The 14,685-nt window shown below is 38.2% G+C and overlaps 1 protein-coding gene across 1 annotated transcript; it reads right to left on the reverse strand.

The window, feature by feature from the left end:
• Window positions 1-369: 369 nt before the first annotated feature.
• Window positions 370-4,727, reverse strand: SLN (sarcolipin). Its single transcript, XM_033410149.2, has 2 exons — window positions 4,568-4,727; window positions 370-990 (listed from the first exon to the last, which is right to left on the reverse strand). The coding sequence occupies exon 2, from the start codon at window positions 913-915 to the stop codon at window positions 820-822; it is 96 nt and encodes a 31-aa protein (XP_033266040.1). The 5' UTR covers window positions 916-990; window positions 4,568-4,727; the 3' UTR covers window positions 370-819.
• Window positions 4,728-14,685: the final 9,958 nt, after the last annotated feature.

The raw sequence follows: 14,685 nt of genomic DNA on the forward strand, positions 1-14,685 counted from the left end.
CAGAGTAAAATATACATTTTTTGTGAATTTTAATAAAACACAAGGCTTCAAAGAAATTTTGTGCTTTTAGTGGACATTTCAGGCTGTGCTCCAAACCTCCTAGTAGAATGGATTTATTTTCCCTCTGCCCTTGGGACTAGTTCAGAGGGAAAGTTTGAGGAGCACTGAACCAATGGAATTATTTGAAATATGACATTCTTAATTGACTTTCAAATTAAGACCTTTCAAATTAAGGTTTCAAATCCTCAGCAGTTGGAGGATCTTGGCTTATCTCAAATGCTAGAAATACTGTAATATTTGTCACTTCAATCCCAGCCAAGGGTCAAATGCAGTATCACAAATAGAAGGTAAAATAAATTCTAAAAGTCATTTTTGGGGGTTGACAACTTTATTCACATGATAGCTATAGGAGCTGACAAAGACTTCCTTTAACAATTTCTTTCTTCTGGCAGTTGATTTAGAGTTTGGTTGCTGAGTGTGGGATGAAGGGATGTGTGGTGAAACACACCAGGCGCTTGTTAGAATTCTATGTCATCAGGAATCTAGTTTATTTTTAACCTTGTGGCTTGTCTGACACATCTGCAGTAAGAGTTGGGGAATAAATCTAATGCTCCCTGGCAAACACTTGGCAGCCATTGAGAGTAGCATCTTTAGAGATCACACAATCAATCCTAGCACTGGAGGCAGCCCAAATATTGTGCGAACAGGTCAGAAGTGCTGTGGGGTGCCAGAAAAGGCATCCCATGACAGCAGTGGGATCTCAGCACATACAGAAGACAGTTCTGGAGTGTTGCAGTCAATTCCAGGAGCTGTGGTATCTCAGTACTGATAGGATCTCACAAGGAGCCATATAAGGATAACTGTAATCAGGACAACGGTGAAGTTGAGACACAGCTCCCTGGTGGATCGTTCCATTCTCAGAGCAGCTTGGTGAGAACTGAAGGCAGACTTCTGAGGGCACACAAAAGACCTCCTGCTTGTCCTTACCTCCTAACCGAAAGTAACAAAGAAAACATGAGAAATTAGTGAGCATTCTTTCCTCAAAGGAAACAGAAGCATTATGGAAGAGGAATGTGTTGGCTGAATTGTGTCCACCCTAAATTCACATGTTGAAATCCTAACCCCTAGTATCTTGGAATCTGACTATATATTTTTTATTTTTTTATTGAGGAATGTGACTATATTTGGAGATAGTGTCTTTCAAGAGGTAATTAGGCTAAAATGAGGTCATTAAGATGGGTCCTAATCCAATATGACTGGTGTCCTTAAAAGAAGAAGAAATTAGGACATAGACATGTACAGAGCAAAGACCATGTGAAGACACAGGGAGAAGATGGTCATATGCAAGCCAAGGAGAGAGGCCCCAGATGAAATCAGCCCTGCCAATACTTTAACTCAGATTTCTAGCCTCCAGACTGTCCGGACTAGAGCTGTTACCCTTCCCTGGGTCTCCAGCCTCCCACCGACCCTGCAGATTTTGGACTTGCCAGCCTCCACAATCACATGAGCCAATTATATCACACACACACACACACACATATACACCCTATTGGTTCTGTTTCTCTGAAGAACCCTGACTTATGCAGAGATCCTGGCTTTTTTTCCTTATGTCAAAACGACCAACATAGTCCTCATTATATTGTTGCTTTGACAAAATAAAAAATATTACATTTTTCTCTCTCCAATTTCTGTGTGTGTGTCTGTGTGTGTGATTGCTTTGCTAACTTAGAGTACCAGCAAGCAAGGTCACCAAAACAGAAAACATGTTGTGGTTTAGTATTGTTCTTGCTTTGAATTACATATAGAAGTAGGATACCATAAATTTTCAGGTTTCAGGCTGCCCTATCTTTGTCTAACCCTGTGAAAGCATGAACTAGTTCAACAGCTGCTTGGCCTCTTAAAAAAGCCCTGCATTGAGCACAGAGCTTACTGGGGTCAAACAAAAGTCCCTCACATAACAGGCACTCAGTCCAAAGAGCAAGTGTAAACCACATGAGTACTTCTATTTCAACAAGGGCTTGTGCCAGCTATTTTTAGTCAAGTCCAGAATGTGCCTATATTGTAAACACTTCAAAAAGCAAGGGTGGTATCTTTATAGTCTGTACAGGTAGTACATGCAGGAAACCATACTTTGAGAACATAAAAGTATTGCCTCCAGTGATGTGGCATAATTGGTACTGTGTATATGCAAGCCAAATGAAATTAAAGATAAAATTTTAAATATTTAGGACAAAAGTCTACTATGGAGTGAAAAAGTTTAGGGGGAAAGAGCATTTTGTTTATTTGCTAAGAGTGGAAGTTCAGGGGGCAAGAAATGTTGTTAGCAAGATTTTGGCCTGAATGGTATTTTTAACCATCTAACCTGACTGAATTATTAATTGTAATTACTGTATTTGTTATATTATTAGTGTACCAAATTATTAATTGTATAAACCAGCTGAATAATCCTTTTTCATATTATGTAATTGTTGGTATAACAACCAAGTTCAAATAAGATGATATCAACCAGTAGGTTGTTGAATCTTAGTTTAAAATATGACCAATGATAACTGATTTATGTTTCATTTTCCTTTTAATTCTTATTCATATTTTTGCCCTCCACGTGAAGGACATAGTAAATTTCCAATGAAAATCTTTACAAAGATTTGTTTGAATGAGAAAGTAAACAGAAGAAAAGGAAGTAGAGAGAATGTGTGAGAATGTACACAAGAGCAGAGGGGAATAGGAAGGTAAGGAGCTTAGGGGTAAAGGAATCTAATCTAAAGACACTAAAGCAGATTCTTCCTTATAAATTTATTAATAAAATTGAACCCTGATTCAAACACAAATTTGTTTGGGTAAGTTCTGAAGAAATACAGAGATATGCAAAAAATATGCATCCCTATTTATAATGATCAAAACAACCCAATTCAGGGAGGGCAAAATAACCATCTCACCAAATCTTATTAGATTAAAGCTGTTAAGTAAAGGGAATCGTGGATAGTGGCCCAACAAGAACATACTCAGAAAATGTTGCTGAAAGTTGTCCACAGCTTTGTTAATGTGACCTTCACAACAACTCTGTGACCTTTACAACTCAGGCAAGTTTTGTCTTGATTTTTCTCTCTCCCAAGATTATAGGTGAGAAACTGACTTTTAGAGAGATGTTAAGTTGTTTCTGTAATGACACATAGGAAGTTACAGGCAGAACTAGAACTGGCAGACTGGAAATAGTTGCTGGAATTGTGGTTACTCCATAGGAGTGATTACATGAATGAGTTATTACTGCAAATAACTGTCCTGGCTAGTGTAAATTTTCGACTTTTGGGAAAACAATTTCACATTTTTAAATTAAGATTAATAATGCTCATTCCCTTTTATCCAGCTATTTCACTACTACTCTAGAAACTCAAGCACATATATACCTGGATACATATACAAGAATGTTCATAGCAACATTTTCATATTATTCCTAAGCTGGAAACAACTCAAATGTTCATCAACAATAGAATGGATGTGAATTGTGGTATAGTCATACACTGGAATGCTATAGAGCAAAGAAAATATATGAACTACAGCAACACATAATAAGACGGGTGGATTTCACAAATATAACTATTGGGCAAAAGAAGAATTTACAAAGAGAAACACAGAATGTGATTCCATTTCTACAAAGCCAAAAACAGGAAACTTAATTATATTGTTTAGGAATGCAGAGATGATAAAACTATAAAGAAAAGAATGGATAAGATTATCTCAACAATTAAGATGATGATTACCTATGGTGGGGCAAAAGGGGAAGGTGATGAAGAATGGACTTCTGGGGTGCTCCAATGATCTATTTCTTGGCCTGGGTGATATTTATACAGGTGTTGCCTTAAAATGATTGTTCAAACGGTATGTATTATGCACTTTTCACAATTTTTTCAATAGTCTCTGAATTGACAGGCTACCCATAACACTTATTTATTTTCTATGGTTTACCTCTTACTATTTCTTGCACTTTGATGGTGAACGTAAACATTTGTTTTTTTATGTATATTTTTAAAATAATAAAACACAGCATTAAGGTGAGCATTTCTAATGAATCCAATTCAATCAACACATATGCTAACTGTAGGGGGTGGACTCTACTTTCACACACATTTATACCAAAGTTAAGTAAAACCTCAGATCAGCGATCTTCCATTTTTCTGCTGTTAACCTGCAAAGACAATTTTGGCTTCATTTTGAATCTTTCCTGAAGTCAAGATCACACCATATGATCTAAAGTGATTGCCATATGGTGAAATAAAAAACTCTGAATAAATTGTTTGACATTGACTTTCTTTGAATGGACACTTTGAAAAGATGGAAGACATACTTTATGATATGGAAAAAAAAATTTTAATTGGAAGGGAGAAAATGCATAACAAGGTAAAAAAAAGGAAAACAAGAATCAATAATATTCACTTTCTACTTTAAGAAATACTGTGTACAATAGGCATTGCCTATTTTATTAAGAAATGTAAATATTCCTCTGCTTTTCTCATTTGCAACTTGTACACGTATACACACTGTATGCTAAGCTTAAAAATCCTGCTGTTACCTGAACAGGGTCAAGGACACACTGGGCTGCAGTAGGCTTCTCCTCTCTCTCTCTCCAATGTGGGCTCCAACTCCTGCTCGTCTCCCAGGCTGTCTGGACTCCTGGGCTCTGGGCAGGGCCTAAAGTAGTCTGAGGGAGGTGGCAATCACTGTGATGTCACCGATGAAACATCTCGAAGGAACAACCTCCAAAGGTTGGAGGCTATTTGTGTTTAGGGGGACATGGAAATGTGTTGACTAAGGCTCTTCCTTTGGCTGCCAATTTGTGTTAAAAGCCCAGGGACTTAAAATCTTTTCTTTCCAGTTGACTTTTGGTACAATTGATGTAGGTTTTAAACTCATCTTTTACATCTTCATGAGTATCTCTAACATGTTTAAAACATTGTAAACCGAGAGTGACAGACTAATATTAGCAAATCTTTGCTGCATTTGGCTGCCCCCCCACCCCCACTCAGCATATGAGGGTGTAAAAATGTGACTTCATTTAACCACCCATATTTTCAGCTTTTTGAAATGTGAAGAATTCTCTGCTTTGCGCATGCACACCCCAAACCACACACACGCACCAGAATTCAACAGGCATCTTTTACCTCCTTCAAAATTGACTTTAGTCCAAGTGGTGAAAGCTATCTCCCCAGTCACCTGTTCCACATAACTTTCCAGCTAAGTTACACATTAATATACAGTTTCATCTGAAACAGCTGTGGAAGCCATGGTATATATATATATCTCTGTCAATATACTAATACAGCAGTAAACCCATACTGTAAACTTCAGTCATTTGGATAGATAGTGGGTAGCAGGAGAACTGGTCAAAACTAGTGAAAAACATGAGTTATAGGACATATCTGAAAGAAATAAAACTGTATAACTTTCAAATATAAACATTAACTAAAACTAGACTACTAAAATGAGTTTGTAATCAACTTTTCAGGTGTCTGGAGGTAAATGGAGCCTCTGAAGTGTTTAACTGAACTTGAAAACCTATCAATTAAACATGACCTTAGCAATTGTGCTTGTTCATCAGATTCTTTCTTTACAGATAATAGAACAAACCTCCCCTCTGAATTCCCAGTTAGGGTTAATCAAAATAATACATTCCCAGAAGACATAAACAAAATTCCCTATTTAGTTGTGTTCATAGCCAAACCTTTCCCCATCGTTTCTCATGCACTAGAAATATTATTAAAGGAAAGACTTTCCATTTCATTTCTTCATTTTGATATAAACCTAATGATGGGGAATCTTAATATAACATTCTGTTGTCACATGCCTTGTAAAGAGACAGCTTGCTGAAGTGACAGGTAGTATATAGTAATTATAGTGCAGTCAAACACTGGCAAATTCCTTGAATGTAGTCAGATTTCTGTCTTTTGCTTCCAAGCACTTGCCAGATTGTCTCAAATGCTAGGAATATTTTCCTACTCACTAAGCCACACCCATCCCTTCTTTAACCACTCAAAATTATTTTTTGTCCAATTAAAAAGTTATATATTTATTGTAAAAAATTTGAAAATGTAAAAGTATAAAGAAAATTTAATATCACCACCCAAAAGGAAAAAAAACCTTTATATTACTTTTTATTCATATTTGAGGTTGCATAGACACAATCTCAAATTCACAAGATATTTTGGTAAAAGAATCTGATTCTTGAAGAACCTTTACCTTTTTTAATTCTTACAGAGTCAAATTACTTGTACTGTACCATGTGTTGGTATTGAATTTATGGGACAAGCATTTATTTTGAATATGATGGAATAGGAATTAGCTCTGCAATATTTAATATGTTAAATACAATGGGGAAATGTTAACATATCACAAAACAGCTCACCAATACTGTCAATTTAGTTGAATTGGTCAATTTCAATGACCAATGAAATGTAACTTGAAGGATAAATCCATGAGTCAGTTTAGTTGTTTGGTTGTCCCATTTAAGTTTATCTAGCATTATACCAGGGACTGTTGTGCCCGGTGCATTGACAAATTCCCAGATACTTCAGAAACTCCTTGACATTAGTGGTTTATTCTGTGATATCATAAGAGAGTGGGATAACACTGAGAATTTAGCTGTTTTTCAGTCTGACATAACCCTCTCCTGAAGAATATGCAAGCCACCCAAAGTCACCTGACAACTATTCAAAGGCCTAAGGTAGAGTTTAACCCTGAGGATCTGCAAGTCCATTAAAACAAACAAACAAACAAAAAAACTCACTACCAAAGAAAATTTGTCTCTTTAAATTAACTTAATTCTGCTGGTATTTTCTTTTCTGTGAGCAATTCCCATGACAACATCCATATCAGCTTTCAAGGTGCTGCTCTTCCCATCAGCAGGAGGGCATACTAAATTACTAATCTTTGATATTATTTATATGCCTATTAATACAGAATTTAGCCAAAGGCCTTTTGTTAAGAAAACAACATTCACATTGACATTGGTATTTAAGAGCTAACTGACATTTATCTCCTCCCACCCCATATGGTATATACATTCTTAAGTGTAAAATATTATACCCTTTGAAAATCAATGGTGAGTTCTTATGCCTGATTAAGAGCTAAGCCAACTTGTTTAATTTATTCCTAATTTCCATCCAGCTTTTTACTTTGGGAAGCAAAAAGTGAAGACCTCATGTCAGTCCATGAATTCAACAAGTCTCTGACACAATGGGAGAATTCAGTAAGGCCTTGATGAATGGCGATAAGCTCTAAGCACATGACAGTAATGAGTATGATGATTATGGTGTCTCTCTCACCTTCACATCTTCACCTCAACTGGTCATGCAGCTGCACAGAAACAGCTTTCTGCTATTCTCTGTCATTATCCTAAATACATGAGTAGAAACCCAGATAAAGAGGAAACCATATTTCATTTTTTTTCTTTTTGGCTGCGTTGGGTCTTCGTTGCTGCGCGGGCTTTCTCTAGTTGCAGCGAGTGGGGGTCTAGTCTTCGTTATGGCGCACGGGCTTCAGTAGTTGTGGCACGTGGGCTCTAGAGCACAGGCTCAGTAGCTGTGGTATAGGGGCTTAGTTGCTGGGCATGTGGGATCTTCCTGGGCCAGAGATCAAACCCATGTCCCCTGCACTGGCAGGCAGAGTTTTTTTTTTTTTTAAGTCTGGATTTAAAAAATATATAAGTTTATTTATTTTTGGCTGTGTTGGGTCTTTTTTGCTGTGCTCGGGCTTTCTCTAGTTGTGGCGAGCAGGGGCTACTCTTTGTTGCAGTGTGCGTGCTTCTCATTGCGGTGGCTTCTCTTGTTGCGGAGCACGGACTCTAGGCGCGTGGGCTTCAGTAGTTGTGGTGCATGGGCTCAGTAGTTGTGGCTCGCAGGCTCTAGAACACAGGCTCAGTAGTTGTGGTGCACGGGCTTAGTTGCTCCACGGCATGTGGGATCTTCCCAGACCAGGGCTCGAACCCATGTCCCCTGACTTAGCAGGTGGATTCTTAACCACTGCACCACCAGGGAAGTCTCAAAACCACATTTCTTGAAGCTCTCTCCATGTCCTTGAAAAATTAATGATTATTATTTGTATTTTTAACCACGTGTAGCACATGTGTCATTTCTGTCTCACTAACTGAATTTTAATTTCAAAGGCAGGGATAGTTTCTTGTATTTCTTTTGTTTCTCTGTGCATCAAACTGGTGAAGAATCATAACAGATGCTCTAGAATATATAGAAAGGGGCTCAGTTTGAGCCTCTATCATATCACATCTCCTAATGAGATCCAGACATGTCTGAGCATGCCAGGCAAACCTGAGTAGGGGAAATTGAGGTCAGCATCAAATCTACTTGTAAAAGGACCTAGAAGCTACCTGGGAGAGCAAACTCCTCTGAAGGGAAGTGATCAAGAAGATACATGTGGTTCAGCAACAGGGAGAATAGTTAGTTATTCCACTGGCACATAACAAATTCACTGTGTTAGTCTAGGTCCTGTGAGAAGCAAGATGCCAAGATGGGACTAAATGTGCAAAAGAAAAATGTATTGGGGGAAATGCCTGTGAGAGAAAATATGAAGGAGTAAGGGAACTAAGACAGTCATCAAACAGCAAGAGAAAGGGGAAAAAACAAGGAGAGTTTGGGTAGAAGCATCTTAGACTATAATTCAGTTCCAAGGAAAGTTTGACAAGGCTGTTAAGAAACCTCATATCAAAGCCATCCGTCAGAGGTGACCGATGTCTCTCAGGATGCCAACCTTCATATTACTCCCATGCTCAGTTCTTGACTGAAAGCAGCCAGGGAAGCATGGTCTCTGTGCAAACGTGATTATGATTTCAGAGCGCAGCAGCTGGAGTCCACCTCAATTATGGTTCAGTCACATGTGAGAGACACATTCTATGGCCACCATACTCACATACTACCCACCCTACTCCCCTACAGCTTGTTGTCTGGGTCCTAGGGGAAGAGAGAGCTATGGATAAAAACTCTATAATTTGTGACAATTAACCTCAACAGTGTAGAACACTGAAAGGGACAGAGAGTTTCTCCCTCTACCTGTGCAATCTCTTGGACCTCAGTGCATCCATGGAACCAGCAATGTAATATTCTTCCATTGAAGTGGCATGGAGCCTAGCAGAAGCAGAAATACTGATCAAGACTTCCTTGCAGTTTATATTAAGCTGTGCAGGCCTTAGTTGCAGATGGCAGCAGAGAAGAGCTTGAGCTAAAGGGCAAGAAAATGGCAGACACTATGTGGTAGCCAACAGTATGTGTTCATGAGCACATGTCAACCACACCCTAAAGCTGCTAGAAATAATCAGGAGAAACATTACATGGGCATGCAGTCTTGCATAATAAGTGGGAGCAAGAGCCAGAAAAATACGTATTAGTCCTGTTTATAATAACCCATTTAGGTCCTGGATTGGTGAGGTGACACCTGTTAACATCATTTGACTTGGAACCAATTAAATTCCTCTTCTCTGGAGCAAGTATATTTCTGCTCTATAATAAGATTCTGCAAGCAAACAGCTTTCTCTCTGCCCATTAAACATAGCTGCCTAAGGGGGGAAAAAAGGAGCAGTCAAAAATGTGTTTACTACTAGGCTAATACCACCTGCCCTCAAAACACACCCAGATTTCAGATTGGTTTTGTTATTTTTCTGATGGAAAATAAAAATTCAGCAATCTTTTGATGTGCTGTTACTGAAAAGTTCAGGGATATTCTAGCCAGACACACCCACTTGAAACATTCTTTTCCTTAGTGAATTTGATCAAGAGTATTTTCACTGAATCTCTCTTGAGAATCTGTCGGTTGGAATAGCACAACTGCAGTTTCTGTAAGAATAATATAGATCAGACAAAATTGCTTGTTGTTCTCTGTGAATAAGTTCATTTGGCTTTAGCCTTTGGCTATTAAAGCAGAGAGAACAGAGTCATGAAGAATCATGAAAATCTCTCTCTGCTCTCTGTGAATGTAATGAGAAAACAAAAGTGCCTAGTTGTAGTAATGTAGAAGATTAGCTGGATGCAAGATACAGGCTAGGTTTCCTTTCAGATGAGGGATATGCTATCTCTGAGGGTAATTGGGCACTTGTTCTACAGCCTGGGGAGTAACCTAACCTTTTACACTTTTACAGTAAGTGAATGTAGAGTTGCCAGTGCCTAGTATTCTGGGAATTTGGGCAGCTTATCTGGGAGAGATGGTTCAGGTCTATTCTCCTTAGCTTGTATTTTGTTGCTTCTTGCTCCCATTTGCCAGTGTAGAACAGAAAAGGAGGTCTCTACACTTCAGGCCAATTATATCTGTGTCTTCATGGGGGTACACATTTTGTGCTAACAAACTAACCTTTTCTTCTTCTATTGTATCTCTCTTTTGCTAGATGTTACAACACTCACCAGGCACTTAACATGTCAACCACTCCTACCGAGTACCAACACAAGCACAAGACATCCCTGTGCTACCTTCTCTATGAGCAATTGCATCTGCCAAGAACCACCACTGCTTGCCTTGGGTATTGACCTTGCCTATAAGACATGTTTCCTCTGCAGCCACCTCTGCTGAGTACCACATCTATTGACTATTGAAAGTAACAAACTTACAATTACTTCCAGAGCAAAATGAGGCGTTGGGGTGAGGAAGTGTGTCTCTTTCTATGTGTTACAAACTGTTGAGGAATACCAAAGGAATACTTCCTCACTCTCACTCCAGTATCTTTCCAGACATAAGTTCATGGGGAAGTTCAGCCAGGGAAGAAATAGTAGTAGGCATCTTGTTATTTCAGACTCATTTCCTCCCTTCACTACTAAGATTTGATACTACACCAAAATTTCATTCTCTTAGGATGAATTCTCTTTCAGGAGGGGCCTAAGTACCCAAAATAAATCAGCTTCTATCAGGCCTGCTCCATCAGTAAATAAAACATGCATTAATATATCTTGAAGTGCATCAGTAGACACAGTTTAGGCATAAGTTGAGGTCCTACCACATCAGTGCCCTTAGACAGGTAGTGCAGCATGCTGTGCTTTCTACCAGTTATCTTCTCATTGGAGTCAGAGTAAAAATTCTGTTCTCTGCACTACAGATAGAAAACATATCATTTCTTATTTCAGTGGTTTCCTGTAGCTCCCAGATTAGGTTCAAATCTTCAGCTGCCGAGGCAAGGCTTTACCATGATCTAGCTTCTAAACTCCCTGACCTCCTCTGCAGCAATCCTAAATCTGCAGTTCCTCAGATGTTCTCTCCATGTGTGCATAAGCCATTCCCTTTGATTATACCATCCTTTTCCCCTTTCCTCAACACCTCTCACCTTTATTTGATGATTAATAACAGTACTTGATTCAAGGGTCACATTCCCTGATCCTCAAGGTTGGGATGGATGAACCTCTGTGATCTATGTAGCCCTAGGCACTATTGATTTCACTGGTATTGTCAACACTAACATTTCTCTCCATCTCCCCTCCTTAAGAACAAGGATTTTATCTCTCACCCATGTAGACCCAGTGGGTAGGCTTGCAGTGCATGCAATGTAGCGGGCATTCCATAAAAGTTTGTTAAATAAATATATGTATGAATATAAAGTAATTAATTAATAACTGTTCACCTCTGGAGAGTCATAGGCAAATAAGTGTTTTAAAAATAAAATGCTCAAGGGATCAATTCAAGAAGATATAACAATTGTAAATATTTATGCACCCAACATAGGAGCACCTCAATACATAAGACAAATGCTAACAGCCATAAAAGGGGAAATGCACAGTAACACAATCATACTAGGGGATGCGAACACCCCACTTTCACCAATGGACAGATCATCAAAAATGAAAATAAATAAGGGAACACAAGCTTTAAAATACCCATTTGACAAGATGGACTTAATTGATATTTATAGGACATTCCATCCAAAACAACAGAACACACTTTCTTCTCAAGTGCTCATGGAACATTCTCCAGCACAGATCATATCCTGGGTCACAAATCAAGCCTCAGTGAATTAAAGAAAATTGAAATCATATCAAGCATCTTTTCCGAGCACAATGCTATGAGACTAGATATCAATTACAAGAAAAAAATCTGTAAAAGAACAAACACATGGAGGCTCAACAATACACTACTAAATAACCAAGAGATCACTGAGGAAATAAAAAAATACCTAGAAACAAATGACAATGAAAACACAATGACCCAAAACCTGTGGGATGCAGCAAAAGCAGTCCTACAAGGGAAGTTTATAGCAATACAATCCTACCTCAAGAAACAAGAAAAATTTCAAATAAATAACCTAACTTTACACCTCAAGCAAATAGAAAAAAAGAACAAAACAAACCCCCAAAGTTAGCAGAAGGAAAGAAATCATAAAGATCAGATCAGAAATAAATGAAAAAGAAATGAAGGAAACAATAGCAAAGATCAATAAAACTAAAAGCTGGTTCTTTGAGAAGTTAAACAAAATTGATAAACCATTAGCCAGACTCATCAAGAAAAAAAAGGGAGAAGACTCAAATTAACAGAATTAGAAATAAAAAGGAGAAGTAACAACTGACACTGCAGAAATACAAAGGATCATGAGAGATTACTACAAGCAGCTCTATGCCAATAAAATGGACAACATGGAAGAAATGGACAAATTCTTAGAAAAGCACAACCTTCTGAGACTGAACAAGGAAGAAATAGAAACTATGAATAGTCCAATCACAAGCACTGAAACTGAAACTGTGGTTAAAAATCTCCCAACAAACAAAGGCCCAGGACCAGATGCATCACAGGTGAATTCTATCAAACATTTAGAGAAGAGCTAACACCTATCCTTCTCAAACACTTCCAAAATATAGCAGAGGGAGGAACACTCCCAAACTCATTTTACAAGGCCAACTTCACCCTGATATCAAAACTAGAAAAACATGTCACAAAGAAAGAAAACTATAGGTCAATATCATTGATGAACATAGATGCAAAAATCCTCAACAAAATACTAGCAAGCAGGATCCAACAGCACATTAAAAGGATCATACACCATGTTCAAGTGGGGTTTATCCCAGGAATGCAAGGATTCTTCAATATATGCAAATCAATCAATGTGATACACCATATTAACAAATTGAAGGATAAAAAACATATGATAACCTAAATAGATGCAGAAAAAGCTTTTGACAAAATTCAACACCCATTTGTAATAAAAACTCTGCAGAAAGTAGTCATAGAGGGTACCTACCTCAACATAATAAAGGCCATATATTACAAAGTCACAGCCAACGTCGTTCTCAATAGTGAAAAACAGAAACCATTTCCTCTAAGATCAGGAACAAGACAAGATTGCCCACTCTCACCACTATTATTCAACATAGTTTTGAAAGTTTAACCATGGCAATCAGAGAAGAAAAAGAAAGAAAAGGAATCCAAACTGGAAAGAAGTAAAACTGTCACTGTTTTTATCCTAAAGATTTGGTAAAGTAGCAGGATACAAAATTAGTGCACAGAAATCTCTTGCATACTTATACACTAACGATGAAAAATCTGAAACAGAAATTAAGGAAACATTCCCATTTACCATTGCAACAAAAAATAGGAATAAACCTACCTAAGGAGACCAAAGGCCTGTATGCAGAACACTATAAGACACTGATGAAAGAAATTAAAGATGATACAAACAGGTGGAGAGATATACCATGCTCTTGGAGTGGAAGAATCAACATTGTGAAAATGACTATGCTACCCAAAGCAATCTACAGATTCAATGCAATCCCTATCAAACTACCAATGGGGGCTTCCCTGGTGGCACAATTGTTGAGAGTCCGCCTGCCGACGCAGGGGACATGGATTCGTGCCCTGGTCCGGGAAGATCCCACATGCCGCGGAGCAGCTGGGCTCATGAGCCATGGGTGCTGAGCCTGCGCGTCCAGAGCTTGTGCTCTGTAACAGGAGAGACCACAACAGTGAGAGGACCACGTACCACAAAAAAAAAAAAAAAAAAAAAAAAAAAAACAACTACCAATGGCATTTTTCACAGAACTACAACAAAACATTTCACAATTTGTATGGAAATACAAAAGACCTCAAATAGCCAAAGCAATCTTGAGAAAGAAAAACGGAGCTGGAGGAATCGGTCTCCCTGACCTCAGACTATACTACAAAGCTACAGTAATCAAGACATTATGGCACTGGCACAAAAACAGAAATATAGATCAATGGACCAGGGTAGAAAGCCCAGAGATAAACCCACACACATATGGTCACTTTATCTTTGATAAAGGAGTCAAGAATACACAGTGGAGAAAAGACAGCCTCTTCAACAAGTGCTGCTGGGAAAACTGGACAGCTACATGTAAAAGAATGAAATTAGAACACTCCCTAACACCATATACAAAAATAAACTCAAAATGGATTAAAGACCTAAATGTAAGGCCAGACACTAAAAAACTCTTAGAGGAAAACATAGGTAGAACACTCTATGACATAAATCACAGCAAGATCCTTTTGACCCACCTCCTAGAGAAATGGATATAAAAACAAAATTAAACAAATGGACCTAATGAAACTTAAAAGCTTTTGCCCAGCAAAGGAAACCATAAACAAGATGAAAAGACAGCCCTCAGAATGGGAGAAAATATTTGCAAATGAATCAACTGACAGAGGATTAATCGCCAAAACATACAAGCAACTCATGCAGCTCAATATCAAAAAAACAAACAA

The sequence above is a fragment of the Orcinus orca genome, chromosome 8, assembly GCF_937001465.1.
Source record: "Orcinus orca chromosome 8, mOrcOrc1.1, whole genome shotgun sequence".
NCBI classification, from domain to species: domain Eukaryota; kingdom Metazoa; phylum Chordata; class Mammalia; order Artiodactyla; family Delphinidae; genus Orcinus; species Orcinus orca.